The sequence below is a fragment of the Tetrao urogallus genome, assembly GCF_951394365.1.
Source record: "Tetrao urogallus genome assembly, chromosome: 12".
NCBI lineage: Eukaryota > Metazoa > Chordata > Aves > Galliformes > Phasianidae > Tetrao > Tetrao urogallus.
The window spans coordinates 16,996,545-17,024,109 of record NC_136825.1 but is presented as its reverse complement, the minus strand read 5'-3'; the positions used below and the strand labels follow the sequence as shown (position 1 = coordinate 17,024,109).

The 27,565-nt window shown below is 58.8% G+C and overlaps 3 protein-coding genes across 3 annotated transcripts; 2 read left to right on the top strand and 1 right to left on the bottom strand.

Moving 5' to 3' along the window:
* Positions 1-2,292: 2,292 nt before the first annotated feature.
* Positions 2,293-5,678, top strand: USB1 (U6 snRNA biogenesis phosphodiesterase 1; the record flags this gene model as incomplete). Its single annotated transcript, XM_079541495.1, is given in 7 exon segments — positions 2,293-2,399; positions 2,401-2,585; positions 2,828-3,011; positions 3,642-3,695; positions 4,655-4,760; positions 5,233-5,316; positions 5,574-5,678. Coding segments are annotated over 7 exon segments (825 nt in total).
* A 1,656-nt stretch (positions 5,679-7,334) lies between these two features.
* Positions 7,335-10,789, top strand: MMP15 (matrix metallopeptidase 15; the record flags this gene model as incomplete). Its single annotated transcript, XM_079541425.1, has 10 exons — positions 7,335-7,457; positions 7,584-7,732; positions 7,972-8,094; positions 8,184-8,491; positions 8,737-8,898; positions 9,049-9,272; positions 9,419-9,557; positions 9,676-9,826; positions 10,001-10,116; positions 10,338-10,789. 10 exons carry the CDS (start codon positions 7,335-7,337, stop codon positions 10,787-10,789), a joined length of 1,947 nt encoding a protein of 648 aa, XP_079397551.1.
* A 7,245-nt stretch (positions 10,790-18,034) lies between these two features.
* CFAP20 (cilia and flagella associated protein 20) lies at positions 18,035-24,200 on the bottom strand (the record flags this gene model as incomplete). The annotated part of the gene is made up of 6 exons (XM_079541325.1): positions 18,035-18,088; positions 18,863-18,973; positions 19,910-20,098; positions 20,191-20,302; positions 21,114-21,193; positions 24,117-24,200. The coding sequence occupies 6 exons, from the start codon at positions 24,198-24,200 to the stop codon at positions 18,035-18,037; spliced, it is 630 nt and encodes a 209-aa protein (XP_079397451.1).
* Positions 24,201-27,565: the final 3,365 nt, after the last annotated feature.

Here is a 27,565-nt window from a genome sequence, read left to right as displayed (position 1 = left end):
CTTGAAGACAAGAGGAGGCCCTTCTCTGTGCCGGCTGTGATGTGCGCACACACAGGCAGGGCGAGCGATGCAGCACAGGGAGCAGCTCTGCCTGCAAGAAGAAGACAGTTCATGTCAGATCTCAGACGACAGACAGGCAGCTCTCCAGTCAGGTGAGCTCATGGCTCACCTTGCAAACTCTCTTGCACCCCTGCAAAGCACCTGGGAGCCCAGGGAGGGGAGCCGACCAGAGCTGGAGCACTGCATGCTGCCAGGACTCAGTGTAGAAAGAGACAGCCCCTGCCTGGCCAACACAGCCACGGGTTTGCCTGGTGAGCTCTCACACAAAGCAGTAGAGGCTGCCTCAGTCCCCATCGGGCCCAGGATGCAATGTGGGGTCTGAGCAAAACGCTCCCCTGCAAGCTCACCCATTTCCACCAGAGCAGCTCTAGCAGGGTGAACACATCTATCTGTTACTCTGTGCGAGCTGTGGTGTGCTAAATGCTGTGCAAAAAAGCTACCGAGTGAAATGTCACAAATACCAGGGCAGATTCCCACCCTAGAAAGGCAATTCGGCCAGTCCCAACCTCCTCCTGAAGCCCCAGCATCGAGCACATTAACCTCTGACAGAGCCAAGGGAGGGAGGTACTCATGAAGTTTCCCCTCTGCCTGTAGGAAGAGCCAGAGAAGATAGAGAAGGGTTTGCCCTTGGTGTTACCCTGCCTGCAGACAAAACAGAACCTGCAGGCATCGTGCAAAGCACGGTCAGAGAGGCACTGCAGCAATGGCTTGGCAGAGCCTTCCTCCAAAGTTCAGGATAACAGCACGCTAGGACCCAGCACCTTGCCCCAGAGGTACTGCTTGGCCTTGCTGTATGGTTCTTCTCACAGATAAAATCCAGTATGGACCAAGAGAAGAGTAAACTCCACCGGTGAGCAGCGGGTATGAACAAGTGACAAGACACTTCAACAGCACAGAAGCATCCATCCTTGGGCAAGAGGCAGCAGCAGGCACTGCTGGGCCACAATCCACATCCCCTCAGTGCCTCTGTGCTACAGGGCAGGGCATCGCTTCGTCCTGCAGCACCAATCTGAGCAATACAGCACCCAGAGGCACACGTGCCAGGCTGGTTTCCTCCAGGATCTCAGTCCTTTTGTGCTGACACCTGGAGCAGATGCTGCAGGCAGGATACAGCCCCTGCCCCCTCGATGCCCCGCAGGAACATGGCATCGCTTTGTCCCCCAGACAAATCTGGGCAGCACAACACCCAGAGGCTCCTGGTGGGCCGGGCCAGGGTCCTGCCAGGACCTGGGAGCTCAGCTCTTTCGCTCTGACACCCGGAGGAGAAGCTGAGGGCAGGATATGGTCCCCCTCGGAGCGGCAGCGGCACGGCTTTGCCCTGCAGACCGGGCCGGCTCCCAGCGGAACCTCCAGCAGCAGCCCGGGGCTCACCGTGTGCTGAGCCTGCAGCACGGGCCGGGGTCGTGGCGCTGGGGAGCCGTCCCACAGCACGGCGTGCAGTGCCATGCCTGCGGGCTGCGGCAGCACCTCATCCCGGCATCACCACCCCATCCCGGCATCACCACCCCATCCCGGCATCACCTCCCCATCCCGGCATCACCTCCCCATCCCGGCATCACCACCCCATCCCGGCATCACCTCCCCATCCCGGCATCACCTCCCCATCCCGGCATCACCACCCCATCCCAGCATCACCACCCCATCCCGGCATCATCACCCCATCCCAGCATCACCACCCCATCCCGGCATCACCACCCCCTCCCGTCCCAGCATCATCACCCCGTCCCAGCATCATCACCCCATCCGTTCCAGGCAGCAGCCCGTACCGACCTGCTTTACCGGGACCGGCTCCGGGTCCCGCTCATCCCTCGGAAGGAGCGCCCAGACGGAACGGAGGCACTTCCAGGCCGGGCTCAGCGGGCGGCGAACAGCTTCTCGCCCGGGGCTCCCCGCAGCCCGAGCCCACCGCCGGGCCCGCCCCGCCCGCGGCCCGCCGCCCCCATGGGCCGCCCCGAGGCCCCGCGGACGCGCGGGGGGCAACTTCCCGCCGGCCCGAGGCCCGCACAAAGGGCCCTCACCTGCGGCGGGAGGCCCCGCTCAGCCCGCTCGCTACCCGCGGGCGGGGCCGCGGCCTGCTCGCTCCGCCCGATCCCCGCGCTCGCTTGGCGGCGGCGGCGGGCGGCGGGGCGGGGAGGGCCGGGCCGGGCGGCGGAGCGGAGCGGAGCGCAGGAGGCGGAGCGCGGCCGGCGCACGGCGCCCCCTGTCGGGCGGAGCGCGCAGCGCAGCGCCGCCATGAGCGCGACGCTCGTGGGGTACAGCAGCTCCGAGGATGAGGAGGAAGGAGGGGGGGGGACGCGGGGCAGGTGGGTGCCGTGCTGCCGTGCGGCGCCGAGCCCGGCGCGGGGGGAAACCGACGCGCTTCTTTCTGTCTTGCAGCCGCCGCCTGCCCGTCCCCGAGTGCGTGCTGGCCATGTTCAGCGAGGAGGAGCGGGAGGAGAAGCGGGACGACAGCTCTCGGCACGGCGGCCGCGTGCGGTGCTTCCCACACGAGCGGGGCAGCTGGGCCACGCACGTGTACCTGCCCTGTGCGTGAGCCGGGGCGCGGGGCCGGGCCTGGGGCTGCGGGGCGGCGTGCGGGGCATCGCTGACGCCTCGCCGTGGGAGGGCGGTGCGGCCAGGCACCGCTGCCCGGAGCTGTGGGTGCCCCGGCGCTGGAGGTGCCCCGGGACGCGGGCGGGCTCTGGGGGGCCGGCTGCCTACGGCAGGGCCTGGAGCTCAACAGGCTGTACGGTCCCCTGCAACCTCTGCCGTTCTTTGTGCCCCACAGACCAGGCCCAGGAGGAGTTCCTGGAGCTGCTGGAGCTGCTGGCGTCCCACGCTCGCACCTACGTCCCGTCCCTCACTGCCATGGAGGAGTTCCACGTCAGCCTGTCGCAGAGCGTGGTGCTGCGCTACCACTGGATCAACCCCTTCATGCAGAGCCTCAAGGAGCGCCTGGCCTCCTTCCACAGGTGGGGACAGATGAGTCCCTGGGCAGCTGCTGTGGGCCTCTCATCCCACTCTTTAACAGGGCCTGTTGTGATAGAATCATAGAACCATAGAACGGCCTGGGTTGCAAAGGACCACAGTGCTCATCCAGTTCCAACCCCCTGCTGTGTGCAGGTCACCAACCAGCAGCCCAGGCTGCCCAGAGCCACATCCAGCCTGGCCTCGAATGCCTGCAGGGATGGGGCATCCACAGCCTCCTTGGGCAACCTGTTCCAGTGCCTCACCACCCTCTGGGTGAAAAACTTCCTCCTAATATCCAACCTAAACCTCCTCTGTCTCAGTTTAGGACGAGAGGAAATGGTTTCAAACTAAAACAAGGGAGATGTAGACTGGATATAAGAAAGAAGTTCTTTACACTAAGATTGGTGAGGCAGTGGCACAGTGGTGCCCCATCCCAAGGTCTGGAGGGGCTTTGAGCACTGATGGAGCTGTGGGTTGTCTCTGCTCATTGCAGGAAGTGGGACCAGATGGCCTTTAGGTGTCCCTTCAACTCAAACAGTTCTATGATTCTATGAAATTCCATGCCTTCTCTGTCTTCTGTTTGTGTTTGGTTTTTTTTTTCCCTAGCTGAAACAGTTTCTATCTCACTTCAGGTTCTTCTGTGTGGCTGACCGAGTGAAGGTGTACACCAACCAGAACAAAACCAGGTGAGCGAGCAAAGGGGAACAGTGCCAGGCAGGTGAGAGCGGAGAGCTGCCCGTGCCATCCCACACCATGGCAGGGAAGTCCATGGAGGGGCAGACCCTGAAGTTTCAGATCTTTGTCCAGCCCCTTCCAGCAGCGCCTTGGCGTGCGTGTGTTTTTAGTTTCTCCATCAGTTCTCCGCAAGCTGTTATTGTCTTGTGGGGACTGAACCTCGGGCTGCAGAATTTCAGCCTTCTGAAGTTAGGAGGAGGGATGTGTTCCCAACGTGGCCTGAGGCAGCCTTTCTGCTGGGGTTGGGTGATGCTGCAGCTTCACATCCGCTCTGCCAGAGAGACAGCCCTGCACATTGCTGTGCTGATCTCGTTGGCTCTGTGGTTGCACAGATCCCTGTGCCAGCTGGGAGAGTGGGTGAGGGAATGAGCAGCCTGGGGCCAGCGGAGTGGAGGCCACCTCCTTTGGCAGCACTGCCAGCTTATGCTGATGGTGAAATTGCATTGTGAGTCTTCAAAGGGCTGGAGACAAACAGCTCTGGCAGCGCTAACTCACCTGGGCGCCAGCTCAGAAGCCTGATGGTGCTGCTTCCAGTTTAACAAAATGAAGCAATTTAAATGCCAAAGCACATTAAAGAGAAAGGTGATTAAAATTATGAAAAGCTGCTGAATCTAATGGGAATGGAAAACCACATCAGCCATGGGCAGGAGGAAGCAGGTCTTTGAGGAAGACTTGTCCACCCTCCCGTCGTGCGGTCAGACGCAGGCGTATGAGAAGTGTCACCACGACGCTCCTCATGAGGAACCTCTTTGTCACAGCACTTCCCCATCCACACTGTTCTCAGCTGGTGCTTTGCAGCCACTTCCTCTCCATTGTACAACTCCTGTAGCAACCTCCATCTTCTCAAAGCCATACAGCTCTTGCACAGGGCTCTGTTGAGTTACTCACGTGTGTTCTGGTCTTTGTTTAGGACCTTTGTAGGTTTGGAAGTCTCTACTGGACATTTCCAGCTGCTGGAATTGGTCTCAGAGGTGGACAGGGTTATGGAGGAATATGACCTCCCCGTATTTTACAAGGTGAGGCCTTTCCCTGCTGGTCTGGAGGTGCTGTCTGGTTCCCTGTGATGGGTTGGGGCCTGACTGGTCTGTGCTGTGTTCAACGTTAAATAAACAGGAGTGGAGAAATTGGGCTCTGAAATGGTTTTCCACGGGCCAATCAGTGGCATTCACAGCTAACACCCTGAACAGGATCTTGCTGAGAGTGGGACTTGCACAAGTATGACTTCTGTTTTGTGCCCTGGATGGGAGAGTAAGGATGTTAACTAACTGGTGCCCTCTGGGAGTGGGGCAGAGTTGGGGAGGACCCTCATTTCCAGCGCTGTCACATTTCAGCTCTGCAACCACGGATCTGGCTTTGGGGCTCCCTGCTTTGCGATCCTCCTGCCCATGAATGCAGAGCACTCCACAGGGCAGCACCGCAGCGAATCTCCCACTGCAGTGAGCAGAGCCTCCTTTCATCCTTGTGATCCAATCCCTGCTTTATCTTCAGGACCCATCGTTCCACATCAGCATGGCCTGGTGCGTCGGGGACCTGAGTGGCAGCCTGGAGGGGCAGTGTCTGCAGGAGCTCCAGGTGTGTCCCCACATGGGCACGGGGGAGAGCCAAGCAGAGGGAGTTTGCTTCTGTGAGGCAAACTCAGCTTGGCTGAAAGAATGGAGGCTTTGGGCGGGGGGGACAGAGGGAGGTCAGCGAGTTGAGTCACCTTGCCGAAGAACAGCCACAAACCAGTCTCTGACTCGGTTCTGGGATGGAGCAGCCGACTTCCCCCTCCAGCAGCCGGCCCACCCAGCCTCCTTATGCTCACTCCTGCCCCTGCTTGTGTTTTTCAGGACATTGTGGACAGGTTTGAGGACTCGGCGCGCATTCTGCGTGTCCAATGGGAACAAATCCGCTGCAAGTCAGGCAACAAGTTCTTCTCCTTCCCCTTGAGGTAGGACCTGATGGGGCTGTGCATCTCAGAGCCCAAAGAAAGACCTGCTGTTCAACAAAGAGCCGTTCTCCAGCACAGCTCCAAACACTGGGGGCTGCCACACGCCTCCCACGCTCTTCTTGTCTGCTCAGCAGCTCTGGGAAGTTTGTGGTCTCAAGCCACGCAACTTCCAAGTCTGAGTTGTTGGCTAAAGAAATGTGTGTTTGCAGATTTCTTACAGCGGCGTGCTGTCAGCAGCCAGGATGTGCTGCTGTCAGCATTGGTGGCTCCAGTCAGAGCTGCTAATTTTGCTGATTTTAAAAAAGAAAAAAAAACAACCCTCTCTAAAAGCCGTAGATGCCTTATGTTTAGGAGAAGGGAGGTCGCGTGGGAAGCGGTTGCTGAAGGCAGCTTGTCTCGCGCAGTTGGAAGTGGCACTGTCATTGTCTGGGAGGCTCAGGGCTGACTGCTGAGCTCAGTTGTAGCTCTGAAAAACAAGAAGGCAGGGATGCAGCAGGGCATCTCCCTACCGTAACGCAGCCCACAGAAACTCCTGGGTCACATCTGCGGCCCTCTCACGCTGCTGCTGCTGCCTCTGCAAATTGCAGTACGAGATCCCGTCGCCAAGACTGAATCGTGGCGATTGCATCTTGACGGAGAGGCTTTACAACGACGACTTTGAGGTTATTCGAGTCGGAAGGCCGTGTTCGCAGGGCTGTCCCTGCCGTCGCGTTACGGCGAGCCCAAGAGAGGGCACTGTCGGCTCTCGCACCGCGGCCCGGTGGGCGTTCTCGCTCGGTCGGGGGGTGGCACGGGGGCTTCTCCATAAAGCGGCACCCACCGCGCTGGGCTGTCCCTGCGCTGCCCGTGGGCGGACTTTTGTCCTCGGGAAAAGGCCCCTTCTGTCCTTTGTTCCTGCTGCGCTGCCCTCCATCTTTCGTCCCGCGTTTATTGATGAAACACTGCCAGAGTCCTTCCGGGCAGTAAAACGCGTCTCACAGCGTTGTTTCTGTGCTACATCTGAGCCGCTCCGCGTCTGATGCGCCGTCGGCTCCCAACGAGGCGATGCCCGCGGCGCTCCTGGGAGCGGAGTGCGCGAAGAGCATCGCCGCGCGGCGCGGCCCGCAGCCCTCACGGCCACGGGGCGCATCTCCCCGTGCCTGCCAGCCGCCCCGCAACTGCGGGTTTGACATTAACCGAACTCCCGGGGGCAGCGGGAGGGAGAAGCGGCAAAAGCGGCGCGTCGGCTGGTTTACAAACAACCCCGTCCTCGCCGCTGTTTGCTGGGAGCGCCGGCCCTGACGGCCCCCTCCTCCCCCGCCGTGGCTGCGCGCACCCGGAGGGACGCAGCGCGGCCCTTTCCCGGCCCGTCCCCCTCCTCGTCGCGCGGAGGAGGCGGCGCTCGCGGCGCGGGCACCTGCCGGGAACGCGGCTTGCCTTCCCCCGCCCCGCCCCGCCGACCGCCCCGCCCCGCGCCGCCACCGCCCCGCGTCTCTCCGCCGGGGCAGCGCCGAGCCGAGCCTCGCCGAGCGGCCCTCGGAGCACATGGGCCGCGCCCCGCCGGCCTGAGCCGCACACAAAGGCGGGCGGGCGGGCGCCGAGGGGCAGCGCCGCCCATGCTCCGCTCGCAGCCCCCGCGGCGGCGGCCCGGGCCCGGGCCATGAGGGCGGCGTAGATCGGGATGGCGGGCGGCGGGGCGCGACGTGAGGGCGCCCCCTGCCGGGCGGGCGGAACCCTGGTGGCGGCCGTGCTGCTGGCGCTGCCGGCACTGCTGGGGGCGGCGGGCGGAGAGCTGAACGCCGAGGTGAGAGCGGGGAGCGGGGAGCGGGGAGCGGGGCTCGGGCCGGGCCGCCGTGCCCCCGGGAGAGGCTGCGGGGCCGCGCGGAACCGTCGGCCCGGTCCCCGCCCGCTGACCGCCGCGTGCCCTTAGGCATGGCTGCGGCTGTACGGGTACCTGCCGCCGGGCAGCCGGCAGATGTCCACCATGCGCTCCGCCCAGATCCTCTCCTCGGCCCTCTCCGAGATGCAGAAGTTCTACGGGATCCCCGTCACCGGCGTGCTGGACGAGGAGACCAAAACGTGAGCTCGCCCCCGTGCCTCCCCTCGCTCTGCCCCCCGGCCCTCCTCTCCCCGAAGCGGGCTCTGCCCTTGACCCACGCGCGGGGCCCCGTTCTTTCCCGGCGCGGTGGACGCGCTCCGGCGCTGCCCCGCGGGGTGCACGAGCCCTGCCCGCCACCAGGAGCGCGGCCGCTCTCCCCCCCCCCCGGCGCTGTAAGCCCTCGGGGTGCCGTGCCCTGAGCCCCGTCGCCCCCCGCCAGGTGGATGAAGCGGCCCCGCTGCGGGGTCCCGGACCAGTTTGGGGTGCGGATGAAGTCCAACATGCGGCGGAAGCGGTACGCGCTGACCGGGCGGCGCTGGAGCCAGAACCACCTCACCTTCAGGTACACGGCCACCAGCGTTGCTTGCCCTCGGGCGCAGACCCTGCAACCCACGGGCGCAGCCCTGAGCCGGCACCGCTCTGTGCCCGCAGCATCCAGAACTACACGGAGAAGCTGGGCCGCTACCACTCGTATGAGGCCATCCGCCAGGCGTTCCGCGTGTGGGAGCAGGCCACGCCGCTGGCCTTCCAGGAGGTGCCCTACGAAGACATCCGCCAGAAGCGAAAGAAGGAGGCTGACATCATGGTGCTCTTCGCCTCCGGCTTCCACGGGGACAGCTCCCCTTTCGATGGCGTCGGGGGGTTCTTGGCTCACGCTTATTTCCCCGGCCCGGGGATGGGGGGGGACACTCACTTTGACTCGGATGAGCCCTGGACGCTGGAAAACACGGATGTGTCGGGTGAGCTGGGGCTGAGGGCTGAGTCGGGTGGTGCTGGGGACAGCCTGAGGGCCGGACGGTGTCCCTGGCACATGAAGAGCGTGGCCCGAGGCAGTGAGAGTGTGTGGGCAGGAGTGCTGGGAGAAGAGATCCTCTGAGGGCAGCATGGATGGCTGTGGCTCCCTGCAGAACATCACAGGGTGCAGGGTGTTGGAGCAGGGAGCGCCCTGTGCTAGGTGCTGTGCTGACGGTGCCTTTCCCCATAGGGAACAACCTCTTCCTGGTGGCTGTGCACGAGCTGGGGCACTCACTGGGCCTGGAGCACTCTAGCAACCCCAGTGCTATCATGGCCCCCTTCTACCAGTGGATGGACACGGAGAACTTCCAGCTCCCTGAGGACGACCTGAAGGGCATACAGCAGCTGTACGGTGAGGAGCTGCGCTGGAACGTGGGCTGGCAGGGGGACGTGGATGCTCCACCAACCTTGGCGCTGGGTGCTGGGTCTTGGAGCCTCTGAATGGGGAGGAGAAGCACTGTGGGTTGACAGTGCTCAATCCACCCTCTCCTGTTCTGTGCAGGTACCGCGGATGGGCACCCTCAGCCCACCAAGCCCTTGCCCACTGTGACACCTCGGAGACCTGGCAGGCCGGACCACAGACCCCCCAAACCACCTCCGCCAGGGAAACCAGAGCGGCCCCCAAAACCTGGCAGCCCAGACCGACCCGACCAGTACGGCCCTGACATCTGTGATGGGAACTTTGACACAGTGGCGGTGCTGCGGGGAGAGATGTTTGTGTTCAAGGTACCAGCCAGGACACCTCCCCTCCCTTCTGAGCCTACATCCACCCCATGTTCTCTGGGTGGAAGGGGTACTCCGGCACTTTGCCCATCCCCAGGGCTCTGACCCTGTGTGTGCCTGTGCTGTGCTGATGCTTTGCTTCCCACCAGGGCAAGTGGTTCTGGCGGGTCCGGCACAATCGGGTGCTGGACAACTACCCCATGCCCATCGGGCACTTCTGGCGGGGACTGCCTGGGGACATCGATGCTGCCTACGAGAGGCACGACGGGAGATTTGTCTTCTTTAAAGGTGAGCAGGGCAGCTGGAGCTGGCGGGGATGGGGCAGGGGGTGCCCCCACATCATGGCCAGTCCATGCACAGCTGGGCAACGCAGCCTCACCTGCTTTCTCCGTTTCCTTCCAATCAGGCAACCGGTACTGGCTCTTCCGTGAAGCCAACCTGGAAGCTGGGTACCCCCAGCCCCTGTCCACCTACGGGCAGGGCATCCCCTACGACAGCATCGACACTGCAGTCTGGTGGGAGCCAACAGGGCACACCTTCTTCTTCCGTGGAGACAGGTGGGTGCTTCTGTTCCCCCGGCTGGAGTGGGGGCAGTGTGGGGTGCATGGAGGTGGGATGATGAGTTGTTGGCAAATGGCTTTCTGGACCAAGGGCTGATGGAAAAGCTGGGGCTCTCAGGGGGCAGCGTGTCTGTGCCCCCCCTGCTCACCATGTCCCGCTGCCTCCCACAGATACTGGCGCTTCAATGAGGACACACGCTCAGTGGACCCCGGCTACCCCAAGCCCATCTCGGTCTGGGTGGGCATCCCCCCCTCGCCCAAGGGTGCCTTCCTCAGCTCAGATGCCTGTAAGTAGAGAAGGGTGGGCAGGAGGGGTGGGCAAAGGAAATGCAGTCACCCTGCCAGCAGCTGCCTGTGACCATTGTGGGCCGCAATGGGATGCTGCAGGATGCGATGGAGGCAGAGCCTGCCGTGCTTGGCACTTTCTGCTCTCCATCGTATGGGAGCTGTGCCTGGATGCAGCCGCTCACCCCTCTCCCCCGTCTCTCCCCCCCGTCCTTCTCCCCAGCCTCCACTTACTTCTACAGAGGCACAAAGTACTGGAAGTTTGACAACGAACGGCTCAGGACGGAGCCGGGCTATCCCAAATCCATCCTGCGGGACTTCATGGGCTGCAATGTGGAGCTGGTCCCGGAGCCCAGCCCGCCGCGCTGGCCTGACATGGACCGACCGCCTTTCAACCCTGACGGCGACGAAACACCACGGGATGATGGCGACGAGGAGGAGGAGCAGGAGGACGAGGAGGATTATGGCGAAGGCGGCCGCGAGAAGGGCGGTGACGTGGACGTGGTGGTGCAGATCGATGAGTACACGCGCACCATGAGTGTGGTGATGGTGCTGGTGCTGCTGGTGCTGCTGCTCTGCATCCTCGGCCTCATCTATGTCATCGTGCAGATGCAGAGGAAGGGCACACCCCGAATGCTCTTGTACTGCAAGCGCTCCTTGCAGGAGTGGGTCTGACCCCCGCCTTCCTCCCCCCCTCCCCACCACCATGGTGCTAACAATGAGCCCGCCCCACCCTGCCCTCCCCAGCGGCATATTTATATGCAGAGGTTGGTCCCGTTCCCCTCGGTCCCTGCGCACTCTGCCACCCTCTGGTCTGGCTCCAGAAAGGAGGGATGCTGCCTGCCCCAGCCCTGGGCTCAGGGCTTCTCAGAGCCCCTGGCCTGAGTGCAGCCAGGTGCCACAGCACCAGGGCTGGGGTGTGGGCGAGGAGCTGGGGAGAGTCGAAGTCCCTCAGGCTGGAGGTGCCCCTCTGTGTCTTGGCATCCCCGGTCACCTTGTCTTGCGTGCCCCAGCCCAGCTGCATTCTTTGGCCTGAACTGTGGACACTGCTTGTGCGTGCAGGGCAGAGAGGTTCTGTGCTGCCCACCCATGCCCCCAGCCGGCAGCAGGTGGACATACGGAGCTGTGGGCACCTGAAGCGTGAGGCAAGTGGGGGCTGAGCGTGGCTGGCGACAGGGGACAGTGCATGTGGGAGACAAAGCGCCTAGCAATGGCGCCAAGCTTGCAAACCCCATCAGAAAAGCAGGCGAGGGGCCAAGCCCCCTCCCCAAACCCTCACAGGGCCTTTGGTTGGCGTTGGGTGTGAAGCTGCATCCACATCCCCCTGCTCAGCTCAGCCCCCTCTTCCCGCTTTGTCTGCCAGCACAGGCACCTGCTGCAGCTGTCGAAGCCCTCCAGGAGCATTTCCCTTCGCAGAGCGTTGCCTCCCCCGGCCCCGCGGGCAGGGCAGTGGGCACGGGCGCCTTGTGCTTCTATTAAACGGGTCGGGTGCGTGGAGCTGTGGTGCCATCCTTTGTGCAGGGATGGGCTGGCTGCCGTTGTGCGGGTGGACGCGTACTCAGTGGGTGTCAGTGGGGTGGGGGGATGCAGCGGGAGTTGTGCGCAAGGCTGGGAGGGGGGCTGTGGGGATTGGGGCTGCTGCTGGGGCCGCTGCCTCCAGGCTGCCGTTCTGGGGGGTCAGCGGAGGCAGCCCGGCAGCAGCAGCAGACAGAGCTGCCTTTCAGGGGCTCCCGCGGGAACACAGCGTGCCTTGTTCTGTGCACGGCTGAGCAGTGTGGCACGCTGGGGGCTGCGTGGTTCCCCAGCAGGGCTGGGGCTGGGTTTGGCTGTCTGCTTGCTTTACCCCCTGCCCCATGCTGCGTGGTGGCCGTCCTGGAGGAGCAAGGCCACAACTTGTGAGGGAAGGTGAAAGCTGGAGAAGCTGTAACTGCTACAGATGGGAGAAAATCTTGGGACTGGGAGAGATTAGATCCAAGAGCAGGAAATTGGCTTTATCCAGGGAAAAACGCTGCTCAGCCCACAGTGGGAAGGAGAGCTGGCAAGGCAGCAGACACAGCTCTGCCAGCAAAGCCTAGGCACGGGTCGGGCGGCTCCAGTGGGGCTCAGCATCCCCACGCTTCCCTGGCCCAGGTCACCCCTCAGTGGGGGCATGGACTCCTCTGGTGGTGCTGCCAGCTCCTGGGAGCTGTGCTGCTGGGAAGGGCCCCGCCTCCCATGCAGGCTGCCACGGACTGAGCGGATGCAGAGGCCATCAGCATGACGTGCAGTGAGCGCTCGAGGGGGGAGCATGGCTGGCGCAGGGCCGAGTTCCTGCAGGGACCGAGGCGGAAGCAGCCTGGCCTGACCCTATGGAGCGTAGGGGTCTGGGCTGCCGCGCAGGGAGCAGACCCCAATCCTTATCCTCTTTTCACCTTGTGCCCTCCATCCTGCCCAGCTCCCCAGCAGGATGAGACCAGGAGCAGTGGAGCAGGCACTGTCCCTGACCTGCTCCCCCCACTGACCCCAGCCCTGCCAACCGCAGAGGGAGGGGACTCCCCCAGTTCAGAGGGGATGGTGCCTTGATGCCTGTGGCCAAGCAGGAGGGATGAGGCCCCCTCCACCATCTTGGGCTCAGGGCTGCTGGCACAGTGCCGAAGACAGAGCTGCAGCCAATTCCCAGCAGTTGCCCCGCGCTTCCATATCTCTAATTACATTAAAAGGGGAGGGGTGCCAGCACTCACCTCCTCCCTGGCTGCCACCCACAGCACTGGGGAGCCCCATGGTAGAGGACACCCTACCCCTGACCCCATCCCTGCCTACTGGAGCTGGGCAGTGCCACCCGAGCACATGCTCTATTCCCTGGAACTCAGTGCAGCACTGCAGCCCCAGGAGACGACAGCACTGGGAACAAAGAAACATTGGGAAAAGTGTCCCAGGTGAATCCACTGCCTTGATTTCCACCTGCCTGGCCCCGCTGGGTCACTGCTTGTGGGGTTTGCTCTCTATTTCCCCCATATTCGAGGGGGGCTGTGCTGGGAGGCAGTGATGGCAGCTCTCCGAGGTCAGGCCTCCTGATTTAGCTGTTATGGCTCCGGCCCAGGAAACTGAAACAAACAAACGAAACAAACCCCGCAGCAGTTCCCTTGCAACCAAACGTGTTTCTCCCACCGCTCTGGGGCCCGGTGCCAGAGCCGAGGACACCCCCAGGCAGACCCTGCAGGCAGCTCATATCCCCCAGCACGGTGGGACCCCAAGGGATGACCCCAGCCAAAGGGTGCGGAGGCGGCGGCAGGACATGTGGCTGGGAGTTGCTGTTTCCCATGGTGGATGCCTTTCCCACAGCAGCTGTGTTTCTCCTCTCTCCTGGTGGGGCTCGGTGGGGTGCAGGGCAGACACCAAAGCCCGGTGCCCAGAGTCGCTGCGGAGCCGCCCAAGGATGTGCGGCATCTCCTTCCTGGGGCAACGTCTCACTCCTGCTTTGGGGCTGGGAGCGGCCTGGGGGAACCATGGCCCTGGCCGCCCCGCTCGCTCTGCAGGGATGTCACTGCCCACCCCCAGCTTTTCCCCGGATGCTGCAGCAGAGCTGGTGCCAGGAGCCCGGGGCCATCTGGAAACACTCACTGACAGCAGCCGGGGACCCTGCCAGAGACAAAGGCTTTGGCAGAGCCCAGGCTCTTCGCTGCTGGCTCTGCACGGCCTCTGGGCACCGCGCATGAGACCCTGGGGAGCGCGGGGATGGACCCCAGCAGGAGCCCCGCTCCTCGCCCCTCCCAGCACCTCTCCGTGCTTGGGGAGCACGCGTCCTGCTCAGCTGCACCCTGCCAGGATCCACCTCCCAGGCAGCCCCAGATTCCCAAAATAGGCTGGAGAACGCCCAGAGCTCAGTGTCTTGCTGGGATGGGGCCACTGGCACCCCCCGCTCTGCCCTGCAGACCCAGGGCTGGCACAAAGCGCAGCCCCAGCCATCCCGCATCCACATCCCCTGCCGCAGTGGGGGCAGCACCTGTGGCTTCTAGACACATGGCAAGGCCGCACTGCCCCTTCCCAACGTGCTGGCAGCCAGTTCAGCAGACAATGGTGGTGAGCCCAGGGGCAGCACCCAGGGAAGGGCAAGGTATAAATAGCTGCAGCTGATAAGCAGAGCCTGAAGGGCGCTGAGAGTTACAAGGCAGAGAGGCGTCAGCAGCACACACAGGGAAATGAGTGCCTGTGCCCCTTTTCTCTGCCTCAGTTTCCCATGCTGTTCTAAGGGCTATGAGCTCCATCTGCAGGGAGAACCCCAGCCATGAACAGAGCATCCCACAGCCTGCAAGTGACCTTCTCCTGGGGGTGATGCTAGCAGAGATTCACTGCTGCCCGCTCAGCACTGTGACCCTGCTCTGCTACAAGCAGAAGGGAAGGAATAGGGCCCACGTGCCCCACAGCAGGACCAGGAGGAGCCTCCGCCCTCCTCTTCCTCTGCAGGACACAGAGCAGGGCACAGACCCCTGCATGCTGCGGGGAGAGGACCCGGAAAGCAGAGAGGAAGCCAGAGAGGAAGAGCTGGGGCCAGGCCCCGCGGACCGCCGCCTCAAGGCCAGAGGAAACGCTGCTGGGGGAAGGACAGAAGGAAGAGCCACGAGGCCATGGGGCTCCTGAAAAGCAGCTCGCTGCAGCCATGGGAGGCAATGAACTCACATCCATGGCTTTTCCCATCCTGTGCCAGGGGCAGCAGTCAGGGCGCGCAGCTGTTCCCTCATCCAAATAAAACCTTGCTTGGGTGGTCGTGCAGCACAGGGTGCCAAGGGAAGCCCTCACCCCTGGCACCATTTTCCTGCTGCGCAGAAGTGGCCAAAGTCCTCAGCACGGTCCTTCACTTTTCCTGGGCAGTGGCCAATAGCAAAACTCAAAACAAATATTTCCCTCGCCTCCAGCACCACCCTCCCCACGCTGGAAAACAGCTGCAGAGGATTAGCATTGCCCCAGAGGTGTAACCCCCTCATCGAGAGGGCAATGTTTAGCCCGTGACATCCAGGGAGATGAAGAAACAAAGGCAAAAAGGGCAAGAAGCTGAGCTTGGCTCAGATGTTAATTCCTGGATATAGCATCCATGGTTGGATCAGAAGTAAACGGGACAGTTCTCTGCAAGGCAAGGTGTTGGGATGGCACAACACAGCCCAGCGCTGCTCAGCTCTGCTCCTGCTCACTGCCAGCACTTCTGCTCCCTCACTCAGCTCCCCAGATTTGCTCTCAGGTGCAGTAACACATGCATTTGGCATCCTTCAGCAGTCAAGATTACAAGGGAAGGAAGGCTTAGGAAGAAGGCTTGGGGTGCCCACATCATGCTCAAAGTGCTCGTTCACATGACCTTGCCCCAACCAGTAGAGGAAGGAGGAAAGCTTGCAGAGATGTGGGAAGCTCTTCTCTGGACCTCATCAGCACCCGCTCCACCCCAGGCTGAAACTTTCCAAGGGTTCCCTGTGAAGAGAGATTCCTTTCTCTCCCACCATAGAAAACAGTATGGGTTCAGGCAGGAAGGAAGGAGCAGGCCACCCACAGAAAGGTGAAGGAGCAGGAGATAGTTCAGAGCTGCTCTCTGCAGGGTCCCCCACCCCCCTGCCCACTCCCTGCCCTGAGCTGGGGCTGCCTCGCAGCACACACGGCGGCCATCCTGGGCTCCTGGCTGAGGCTCTGCACTCCTCCTGCTTCCACCCCTCCCACGTTGGGGCACGCTGCTGCATCCAGGTTGGCCAAAGCCGTATGCAAAGCAGCAAAAAGCTGGGCCCTTCATCACAGGAGTTTTGCTAGTGCATGTTCACTCTAGAAAGTGACTGAAACAGTTCCTGGGATATTCCTGCCCATCTGCCAGCAGCATCCCCTTCTCCTGTGGGCAGAGCATCCCCATTTCACCTGCTTTCATGTCAGTGACATAGTTAAAGTTTTGATGGGAGAGCAGGATTAAAATAGAATAGCTTTGAACTGCACTCTGTAAACTCATCACCATCTGCCTGTACAGGAAAGAGCCAGTATCTGATGATGCTCCACTTTGTGCACTGTATAAACAGGAAGATTCCCTATTTGGCTTCATCTTAAAAACGACAAAGAGAGCCCACAGAGCTGTGAGGGTCTGGAAGGGAGCTGGCACAGCTCCTGGAGCCGGGCAGGAATCGGCAGCAGGGCCCAGCACATCCCTGACACAGACAGCCACAGGGATGCCTGCGTTAACACACCAAGGTCACTCACCCAGCGCCATCCCAAATCCCTGGTGGATGAGGGACGATGACCGGCGTGGACCCAGCAGGGCTGGCAATGGCAACTCCTGGAAATGCGCTCGTGAGCGAGGGCTGGTGGGATGGGGTGCTTCATTTGCCAGGGTTTGATGGATTCCCTCGGCAGCTGAGGCTGGCCTGCTCCTCCACGCCTGGCAAGTGCTGAAATCCTGTCAGGAGAGCCTGGCCATAGACTTCATCAAGGCCAATCCTTGGCACATGATACAGCATGACTCCACTTAACGAATCTTAAGGCCAGCCAAAGCTTGACAAGCATCTGAGCAAGATGGATGGTGCCTTCCCATGTGGGCTTCCTTGGAACCACCAAGCTGTTTAGCTGCTACAGAAATCAGGAAGACTTTCACCAGAAAGCTTCCTACAAGTGCCATTTAGCACCAAGCAGCAGCACAGGGTCAGCACCTCCCTTTCCAATCACAAGGTGCACCAAGCAGCTGCATGGGAGGTGACACAAGAACCAGGTGGAGAAGTGGGGCCCTCATACAGGACTGAAGAGAAACGGTCATTCCAAGTCCCGAAACCAGGACTAAACACTGAACGTGGGGCACGTGCCCCCCAGCGTGCTGCCCTCCAGGGGACACCAGCTTTGTTTCACAGGACAATAACCCAACTAAATCCCAGTTCACACAGAGCCCAACACCAGGGACTGACCCCTGCAGTGGGCACACACCGCCTGCACAGCTGCTGGGGCCCGGCCCCAGGGAGGAAAGGCATCAGCGTCTCCAGACTTTCTCCATTACTGGTGGAGGTTTGCAGCCTCCTCTCTGCACGCCACTCCACAACAAAGGCGAATCGGTTCGAGGCAGGGAAGGGCAGGCTCAGAACAGGAAAAGACTTCCGCTCCGCTGCTTCGCTTCTATTATGCTTCTTTGCTAAACCTCCTCTTTGATCCCCGGGGAAGGGGACAATTTGGCAGTCGGAAGGCTATTGTGAGCTTTCTGCTGTAAGTAGCTGCTAAAGGCTTGGCTGAGAGCAGGAGTTGTTTAAATACACAGCTATCAGAACCGTGCCAGTCGAACAGGCAGGTAAGACCAATTTGTCACTGCTGGGAAAATGGCTTCAAGTAGGCAGGGAATGAAAAATCCATTTCCGTGTACCAGAAGAGAACAGCATGGGTTTTGTCACAGGTCAATTAACACCAGCTCATGAACTGGAATAAGCCACGGCACACAGATCCCATCTCCTCTACTGAAACCCTCCTGCTTTTCCTCTCTCCACACCACTGCTGTCCGCAACCCTTAAAAAGCAAGGCTGCCAAAACCAAATTCAGAGGCAAATCTTAACATCTGGGTTCCTATGGAAACTCAGCACTCTCTGGAGTGCAAACTCGTATGAGCTGAAGAGCCCATCAAAGGAGGAAAATGACAGGAGCAGACTTACAAACAGTCAAATGTTTAATAACTTTCCAAGAATGAGTATTACATCCATATTTAGAGTGTATATAAAATAAGAGATGGAAAACAAGGAAAGGAAGATAAAATTGGTATCTTCAAGGGGGCACGCTTAACTGCAATTCCTGCCGAATCCTCTGTTCAGAGGGGCAGTGGCCACTTTGAGCAACACCAGATCAGGATCCATGCCACTTGCAGTGTTTAGGCTCAGCACTTTAGGAACAGTTAGTAGGAAAACTTTGATTCTGTAGGATCTGCACACCAACAACACAGTCCCAGACCTGCTACGTGGTCAACTGTGTCCTGTCCAGAAGGATACTGGATGAATCAAAGTTACCCTAGGCAAGGTGAGCTGACAGAAAACTTGGTCTCAGCATGACTCTCTCCTTCACCTGCTTTTGCCGACTCGAAACATTTCTCGTGTCTCTTCTCAATACAGTGTTATTGCTGGACAGAGCAGGGAGAAGAAAGGAGACACTTAGTACACACACACAGCATTCAGATGGCACCAAGAAGACTGTCCTGGAAGGCACTGAGAGTTCCCTGAACACCTCTGCGAGGCCACTTCATCCCAGAAGGCTGTGACGGATTCCTCAGAGGTGTGACCTCCTGTTCACACTGCCTCCCACTTCCCACTAAGATCAGGACCTCCCACCTCAGATCCTTGAAATTGTATCCAGGAATATCCCCTGTTAAAACCAGGTATTTGAACTGGGAAAGCCTGGCCCTGACACAGAAGGTGCAGCTAGCTGCAAACAGCAAAGTCACGATGCTGAGTCATGGGCAAGAGCTCCCACAAGATGCCAGAAAGCTGCTGCTCTGCCCAGCACCCTCCAGCACAAATGGGAAGGGAGAGGGGAACAGCTGCACAGCTCTCCCTGCTCCCAAGTGGGAATGGCAACTTCCATGCGCTTTGGCAGGAAAGCCACTCAGCAAGCCACCAGACAAACTGCTCATCTTGGAAACAGAGAGGGTGCTCCCTGGCTGCAGGCCAAAGCTGGAGAGAACTCTGCTCCCAGAAGAAACTCTGGATTGTAAAGACAGCAGCAGAAGGAGAAATGCTTGCCTGGCTCCAGTGCTGCTGCCCCCCTTCTCCCCCACAGCTGGCTCACCTTGGCCTTGTTCTGGACAGGCAGGTACAGCTTGAACTCAGCTGGGAGCTCATCCTCAGAGTACAGCCGGTCAGAGAAGTACACCCGCCGGATGCGACAGTTGGCGTGGATCTGTGAGTCACAACAGACAGTCAGCTCCTTTTTCCACTTGCTGTCCCCACATCCAGCTTTGCCATCACGCAGCAGTTTGGATTCCCCAGCTCAGCAGCCTGCATGAGTCCTTCCAGCCTGATCACTGCTGTTGAGTGGTCTCCCTCCTGCCCCAGCACCATCTATTGCAGGTTTGGAGGCAAGGTGCCACAGCACACCAGCTATTCAAAGAACTAACCAGTCAGCAAACACCCTTGTTTGTTTTGCAAGGAAGGAGACATTCTGGCTGCCCCATTAGAAGAGTTTTGGCCTGAGTCTTTCCAGGAGACCTCATGAACTTTCTGAATCTAATGGACAGCAGAGAAAAAACAACAGCCCTCTGCTTTCTTAGCTGCTCTCTCCATTGACACAGGCTGTCTCAGGAAGCATGGCCAAACTCTGCCATCTCCACAAAACAGAGATCCATCTTATTTGCTTGGTAGCAGAGTGTTCTTGGCTGTGAACCCGTTTCTACTTCTCCACTGGTATCAGCATTAGCCAGAAGGACACTCAGCCTGCTGCACTTGAAGCACTCCCTCTGTAGGGCTTCCTGAAGTTGGTAATCACACCGTCCAGGCTGCGCTGCCTCTGCTACCAGCTGAAGGAATCGCTCCAGTCCCCTCGTGGGTACGTGAGAAACCTGACATTTCCCAGGTCAGCAGTTTGCTGATCTGAGGGCAACCCCACGAGGCACTGCAGCAGTCGTACTAAGGAACAGGCACACTCAGAATAACACATGCCACTCAATACAGAAAATGTGATTTGCCAGCATAAGAACCAAGCTACGCATCCTCAGCGAGAAAAGGCACAGCAGAGGAACCAAATGGGGCTCGGCTTGGATTCCTGCCTCCCAGCAAAGCTGTTCCAACCACAGGAAGCCTGCCGCGTCGCACTCTGCGTGCAGGACGTGCTTCTTACCTGAACTCTCAGAGTCTCAATGTAATTTGTCCCGTAAGCCCTGCGCGTGAAGTCCGAGAGGTTGAACTGGATTTGGTTCCAGCCGTCGTCCAGCCGCATGGGCATGGTGCAGATGAAGGGCTTCACTCGAGTTGTGCTCTGGTAGTTACTCGCCCGGAAGCGCCGCCGTACGTTCTTGTCATCGAGCACCTGGGGCAAGGAAGGCAGGCTGCTGACACCGAGGCCGGGCTGTCGGCCCCCTCGCGCCCACCTCACTGGTCTCTGGACCCTGCCCTCCTCACCTGCACTTCAAAAGTGAAATACTTCTTCAGGTTCTTGATGATCATCACTAGGAAAGGCAGCTTGATGCCCAGGGTCTTCTTTGGGTCAGCAGGGCACGTGATGTACGTGGTACTGAGAAAGGCAGAAAGAGGCTTTAGGATCTCGCACGGCACAAAGCACGCAGTCCGAGTCCCAAGCCTTTCACTTGATCTAATCCCGGAGGACAGGTAGGAAGAGATGGCTGTGACCGTAAGATCTCAACAACCAGCAGGGCTTCCTGTATCAAGGGGGAGAGTTTCAGACAAAGCTTCAGGGGGAACAAGCTGAAAGGCCCAAAGAAGGCTTTTCAAATCCCACTTTTCCCACCTAAGGCATGAAACACCTTCCTGAATGCTGTTTCAAGGCTACGCCAGCACACAAGCTCTTTAAATGAACAGGTAGAGTCCTCCGGAGCATGGCAGAAGGCCTGCGTGCTGTATATGGCTGGAAAGACAAAGGTCATGAGCCCTAAAAGCACACGTCATGTCTGGCAAGTTCTATATCAACACATCGTGGGAGGAAGAGCAGTGCTGGCACAGCCTGTCTGCAGGAGAGGAGACTCCACTGCCCTTATAAGGAGCACCCTGCTCCAAACCACACCGCAGCAGCGTGGCTGTGGGGATGCCGAGCCTGCAGCCACAGGAGCCCACGTCTCCTCTTCCAGCTGACAGGGAAAATGTGATTAAGTGAAGCACCATCAGCAATTCCCCTCATAAATCTCTCGCTCCTGCCTCCTGTCTGCTGTCAGAATAGCTGTCACGTGGGCAGAGCAGCAGAGCAGGCCTAAGACATGAAAGATGCAGAAGGCAGAGGGCTGCTTCCTCAATAGCCGGCAGTTACACCTACACTCAGCTCCAGGACAAGCTCTCAGGACACGCCAAGGGCCGAAGCAGCCTTTCCCTACCTGACGTTTGTTCCTTCGATCTCCAGCACCAGTGACTGGATGTCATTGTCGGTGATCCGCTTGATGTGGCCATTGCGCACCTGGAAGAGAAGCAGGCAGAGAGCACAGCTGTTAGTGGAGAGGGAAACGAGACACCCACAGCTCCACGAGCAAGGGGAAAAAGACCCCGAGAGGATCATCTGCATTTACTTGGCCGCTATTGCTCCGGACATCTCTGCTTCCAAGACTTTAATCCTCGCCCCAGAGTGCCAAGGCTCTAAGCAAGTGTCCGTGGCCAAGCATGCTGCACAGACTTGGATTTATCCAAACGCTCTCCAGAGAACAGGGGTGACTCAAGCTTCGTGTAAGGCGCCCAAATAAACAAACAGAAAAACGTCAGAGCAAGAGCAAGCCGGAGCGCGATAAGAGGTACAAGCATGAGCAACAGAGATGTAAGCAAATGAAGCCAGCAGCCAAAGGGTGTAGGGCTCTACTGCTGGGCACAGCTGGCCGCCTCTGTGGCAGAGCAGGAGCAGGTGGGAGCTTGGTTCAGACTCTTCCATTACAGAGCACACAAGCTCAAAGCCCAGGTCTGCTCTGCTGAGGGGGACGGCCTCCCAGAGCTCAGGGAGGTCACGCAGCAACCAGCAGCCAACACAAACTCAGCTCTCTCCCTAAGCAACACAGCTGAATCCCAGGGTCTGAAGATTTATGTCTTTAATGAAGCAGCTCACATCCCATCAAATTTATCTCAATTTAAAAGGCACTTTTGCTAATTAAGCCTTCCGCTCTTCTCCAACGCTAAATCAGCAAATTGCAATGCTCCTTCCGACTTCATAAATTAATTTCCTTAGCACCTATCACTGCTGCTAATATCCAGGATACATCCAGCTCCTAAAGGGATGGTTGTGATCGGGAACTCCAAAATGACTGACAAATTTAGCAGTTCACCTTCAAGGTTCGTATCTCCACGGGGACCTGCCCTAGGCAGCGCCGCAGGGGTTTGCAGGAAGGAAGAGGAGCCGTGCCAGCAGCCCACCACTCTGCCCCATCTCTGCATGAAACCCCCATCTCTGCATGAAACCCCCATCTCTGCATGAAACCCCCATCTCTGCATGAAACCCCCATCTCTGCATGAAACCCCCATCTCTGCATGAAACCCCCATCTCTGCATGAAACCCATCACCCAACCACTGCTGGGAAGTGCTGGATGGCAGCCTGCCCTGCCAGACTGCTCCTAGCTCTGCTAATTCCAGGAAGCATTAAGCTCAAAGAGGGGATCCTTATGAGACAACCGTATCTCTCCTTTGTATTAAATGCAGCTCTCATGGCCTTACAGGTCACTTGGGAAAAACCAATCACATAAAGGCTGCATCACTTGGTTTTTGGTTTTTCCCCAGTGACATTTTTTTTCCCCTCTAAATCATCAGCCCAGCAGAAAACCCATGTGCCCCTATTAAAGCAGCAGCTGGCACAAAGGAAATTAAAGCCAGGAGCCCACAAGGGCAGAGCATGCTGACTTAACACTGGGAAATCACCCTGCAGCAGGTGACAGCAGCAGTAACCAAACCTCCATAGCAGCACTCCCCAGGAGTGGTTTACAGCTCTATACAGAAAAGCCCAGGTGTGGCCCCTCCAGAGAGGTCAGTAACAAAGCAGGCAGCTAAGCGTGCTTGGAACCGATCACTCAGCATTTTCTGTCTGTGACCAGGTCACCTTCCACCTGAGCTGGAAGGCTTTCCTTCTCCGGATTAAAGCTACAACAGAAAGAAGAAACTTGTCTTCCTCAGCACTATCAGGAAGAGGATGAAAGACACCAGAAAAGAGGCTGGTTGGTAGAAATGCAGGCAGGCAGAGGCCCTCCTCCCAGCCCTACCCAGCACAGCATAAACTCTGTGAGCTGCACCCAGCTGCAGATAACACAGGTGGGCCCATGCTCGTCACCAGCTCCTGCAGGACAGACAGAAAGACGCTGCAAGCGGAACGGCAGCTTGAGGCTTAAGCCTAAGCAGGCAGACTCCTGGAGCTGTAAGACAGGGTAGCGGCCTTCTCAGAAAACAGAATTCCTTCTAATGCCCTATGGATCAAGCAGGAAACTATCTGCTTGATGATTTGAAGGATGAAATGAAGGATGAATTGAAAAAGCTCATTTTGCAGTCGCGTACCCCAAAGCCCCGAGGGGGAGGCAGCTTCACAGAGAATTATTTCTGAACAGACGTTATTCCTTAAGGCTGCGGTTGCTGCTGGCAACGCTCTGGCATAACAAAGCCCAGAGGAAATCGAGCCAGGACGGCGCGAGGCCGACCTCTGGAGGATCGCTGCTGAATCGGTGCTGGCACCAAGGGCCAAAGAAACCCGGCTGCTACCAACGCTCACAGCAGGTCTGGGGATGCACGGGGCACCAGGATGCGCGGGGCTTGTCACATTGCAGTGGTGAGGCGCAGCCAAGCACGAGCTCCTTGTGCCACCTTCCTCGTCCAGAGGCGAATGGGAAGAGGGAACCGCAGGAGCCGATGAGCTCCCGCAGACACAAGTAAGCGCATCCCCACGTTGTGCCAAGGGGCCTCGGATGCTGCTGGGGCAGGCCGAGAGCTCCGAGCAACCACACGCAAACAGAAGCGGTCCCCAGCCCGGGGCGCCCACCTCCTTCCCGGCTGCAGGAGCCAGGCTGTGCGGGCGGCCGTCGGCGCTGCAGCAGCTGCGGATGCCCCGCGGCCGTTACCGGGCGCCAATAACGCGTTCAGCCGGCCCGAGGCAGCCCCGAACAACCCCCCGCCGCAAACACGGCTGCGCAGCCCTGGGACGGCTTATCAGGGCATCGCGCTACGGAGATGCCGGAAGGGATCCGGGGACCCGAGGGATCACCGAGTCCGAGCCGCGACTCCACACGGGGCCACCCGGAACTCGGACCCGGGTTGCGGTGCCCGCCCCGCAGCGGCCCGCGCACACGGCGCTGCTCTCGGCACCGCCCCGCTCCTCGCCGCCCTCCCGGTGACGTTCTGCCCGCCCCGCTCCGCCGCGCACCTTCTTGTCCCAGATCTGTAGCGGCTTGCTGCCGATGCTGTACAGCACCGAGAGGAACCCGCTCTGGAATGTGTTCTTGAACATGGCGGCTGCGGGAGCAGCGCGCCGCCACCACGGCCGGTGGCGGAAGAACAAACAGAACTGGCGAATCCCTCCGCGCCGCCCCGCCGTCGCCGCCGCCGCCGCCAGGCACTTCCGGTAACCGCGGCGCCGTCACCAAGGAACTACTTTCCACGCGGACGATCTACTTCCGGGGGGCGCTGCTGATCTACTTCCGGGAGCGCTGCCATGGCAACGGCGCCGCACGTTGGGCCTCGCCCAGGGTTGGCCGCGTCTGTGAGCAGCGTGAGCGTTCACACTGCCTCCACTCACCGTTTTAATATCGCGTTTTGCTGCAAGCGGCACGTGTGGAAATGTGTTGTAATTTCAAAGTGTCTTCATATCTCAGTGTGCTTTAAGGAATCTCATACCCGCTGTAGGAACATATTCTCCTCCCAGCGAGGCAGCGGCACAGCTGCACTGAGAGGTGTGGGAGGCACCGTCCCTGCAGGTGACCCAGAGCCGCGGGGATGTGGCACTGAGGGACGTGGGCACAGAGGGACCCCAACCCTCATCCCCGAGGTGCAGAGGAGCTGGGTTTTGGGGAGCACACAGAGAAGGCCCGTTACAAGAGGATTATCCAGTCCTAGACGTGAGCAGAGGTGCCTGCTCCAAAAATAGCCATCTGCTGAAGCATTTCCTGCCTTCCGAGTTCCCAGCAATCCGATGCCTTCAGAGGAATGAGATCTTCAGGAAACTCCTGAAATGTTGCTCCTCTGAAGTTTCACACGGCTGCGTGCAGTTACCAGAGCCAAACACAGCAGCTCTCTTTAGCGTCAGCAGGTCTGTGCTTGCCTTGGAGCACACGCTCTGTGTTCACAGCCTGGGAAACCATAACACGGACCATCATCCTCTCAGCACAGTTGATCACTGTGGAGCACAGAATCTCATTCGTGCTGCACGTCCCAGCGGAAGGGACAGCGCTTGGACTGGAAAACCAGAATCAAGTTCAATCAGTATCTCTGTGAGCCAAAAACATTGAAACGCACGGCAAAATGAGAGCAAAGCAACGACTGCTGCAAGGAGTGTGGGACTCTGGCCCTTGTCCAGATGGCTCCACACATCTCCCATAGTCTGGATTTTCCCACGGAAGCACAGCTGGGTGAAGGGCTGCTGTAAAAGGAAACTAAAAAGGGAATTAGGAAGGAAATGCACAGCCACAACACATGGGAAGGCAACGTGTGAACGTGGCTCTGGGTGCTGAGGAAAACTGGATGAAAACCATCAGAGAAGACAGGCAGAGAAAGATGGGCAGCTGATAAGCAGAAATGAGGGTGTGTGCAGGAGGCAGTGCCAGCATGTGCTGGAGACCTTTGGAAGAGAAGGGTCAGGTCAGTGCAGCAGTCCCATGCCACCCTGACCCAAACTCACATTCAGCAGTGCAGACTGGTCTGTCTTTCAGAGAGCCTGGTCTCAGAGGTGCCCTCGACAGCTTCTGTAACTGGGGCGTGGAGGAAAAACCACATGGGCTGTAAAGGAGATGAGCAAATGAAGATAAATGACCGTGTGCGGTCGTACAGCCCAGTCAGAAGGCTTGAGACAAGAGCTTCAAGTACTGCAGAGTTCAAGTTAACATCCTGCCCTCAACACTGGCTTGGAAATGAAGGCTGCCTGCACTGAGAGGAGGAGAGTCTCAGCTCAGGGCAGAGAAAGAGAAGCGAGCTCCTGCTGAGAGAGCCATGAGCAAAGCCCATGGGTTGGAAGAATCAGGTACCAGCATTAGCACCCAGCCTGCCACCTTCAGAAGAGCATGTGGAACTAAGGAGAGGTGTCCCTAAAGATGGCAAATGGCTCCTTTTCCTTTGCTCATGGTGACTGTACAACTAGCTGCTCTTGCTCTCCTCATAAAGCCCATCCTGGCAGGCCACAGGGAAAGGCTTTCACTGCTGGCACCCTGCAGCATGGCCAGCCCTGCCCACAGCTCCCTCCTCACTGAATATTCTTCCTTAAATGTTTCTTTCCCAACTTTTATTTAACAATATAGAATTATTTCAATTATAACATAGAAATATCCATTGTGATGCTACATCCCCTGCTGCTCCCAGACTCTGGCAGGGGCAAGCTGGCTAACCATGGTCTGTCAAAGGCTGGAAGAGTCAGAAGAGCAGAGGAAGGAACAACTAACCAATAACTGTTAGCACAGCCCTCACATTTCCACATTTTCTGAGTCAGAAAGAGGTCAATGGGGAACCAAAGGCAGAACTTTTTACAGAAGAGCTGTGTTCATTAGAAGGTGGGTGCCATCCAGCCAGGCACTCAGCCCTGCCCGTGCTGCACAGTCTGCCCGCTGCCATTCTGTGCACACCGATAACAATTTCATTCTGCTTATGGAAAATTGGGAGCAACAGCATCGGGACCTGGGGAGAGACAGGAAGAGTGAAGTGAGCGTTTCAGGATATTGCCTGCACACTGCTTTGCTCTCCTCCAGTTCTGGTGGCAAGGAAACACCTGGGCCCTTTACCACGCTGCCCATTCCCGCCAGGCTCAGCCATCCCCCTCACCAGCCCAAAGCACAGCATGATCATTGTAGCCAAATCCAAGAGCAAGCCTACAAAGATTTGCTCCCCCGCCTCCTCCCTTCCTAAGGCTGACTTCTTCAGCTCCTGACTGCCCCCACAGGCAGGATGACACTTGTCCACGTCCAGAACACTGGGCTGATGAACGCAGATAGGAATCAGTCTGAGCAGCAACCAAGTGTATGCACCACGGCCTCACTGTCCTCTGGGATGAACCTGCCACAGCTTATCCTGCCCCAGGAACGGTGTAGGGACGCACAGAGATGTAGAGCAGGTTGCTGTGGTGTCTCAGGTCATCAGGACCAGGGAAAGCCATCCCCCATTTCAGACCACCTGCTAGGAGGAGCATATTTTTTTCCTCTGCTTCAATGTATCCAGAAAGCGTTTCTGTTCATAGTTCAGACTGACAGAATTGTCACTTCCTTAATCAGAACCTCAACAGGTTTGGACACTGTCAAGCACTGTATTAATGTCTTTCACCTACAGAACTTCCTCCAGCAAACTCTGTCTTCTCCTCATGCATCTTCTGCACTGGTAAACATGAGAGCTAGAAAACAGGCAAGTTTTCCCCACTGCAAGTTGGACAAACCACAAGAAATACCCTTTTCTGACTTCAAGAGAGCAATTCCACAGTTTTTTCTTTTAAAACAGTTCTGAAATCAACGTCAAAATCCCCAAACCAACCCTACTGCTGTTAGCAGAGCATGACAGCCCCACACCCCTCAGGCCAGGCAGCCTGGAGCAGGGCAGGTGGACGGAGAGCTGGAAACACACGACAGCCAACTCCCACATTGTACCAACAGCTCACACGTCCTCTGCAGCCCCAGGAGTGCA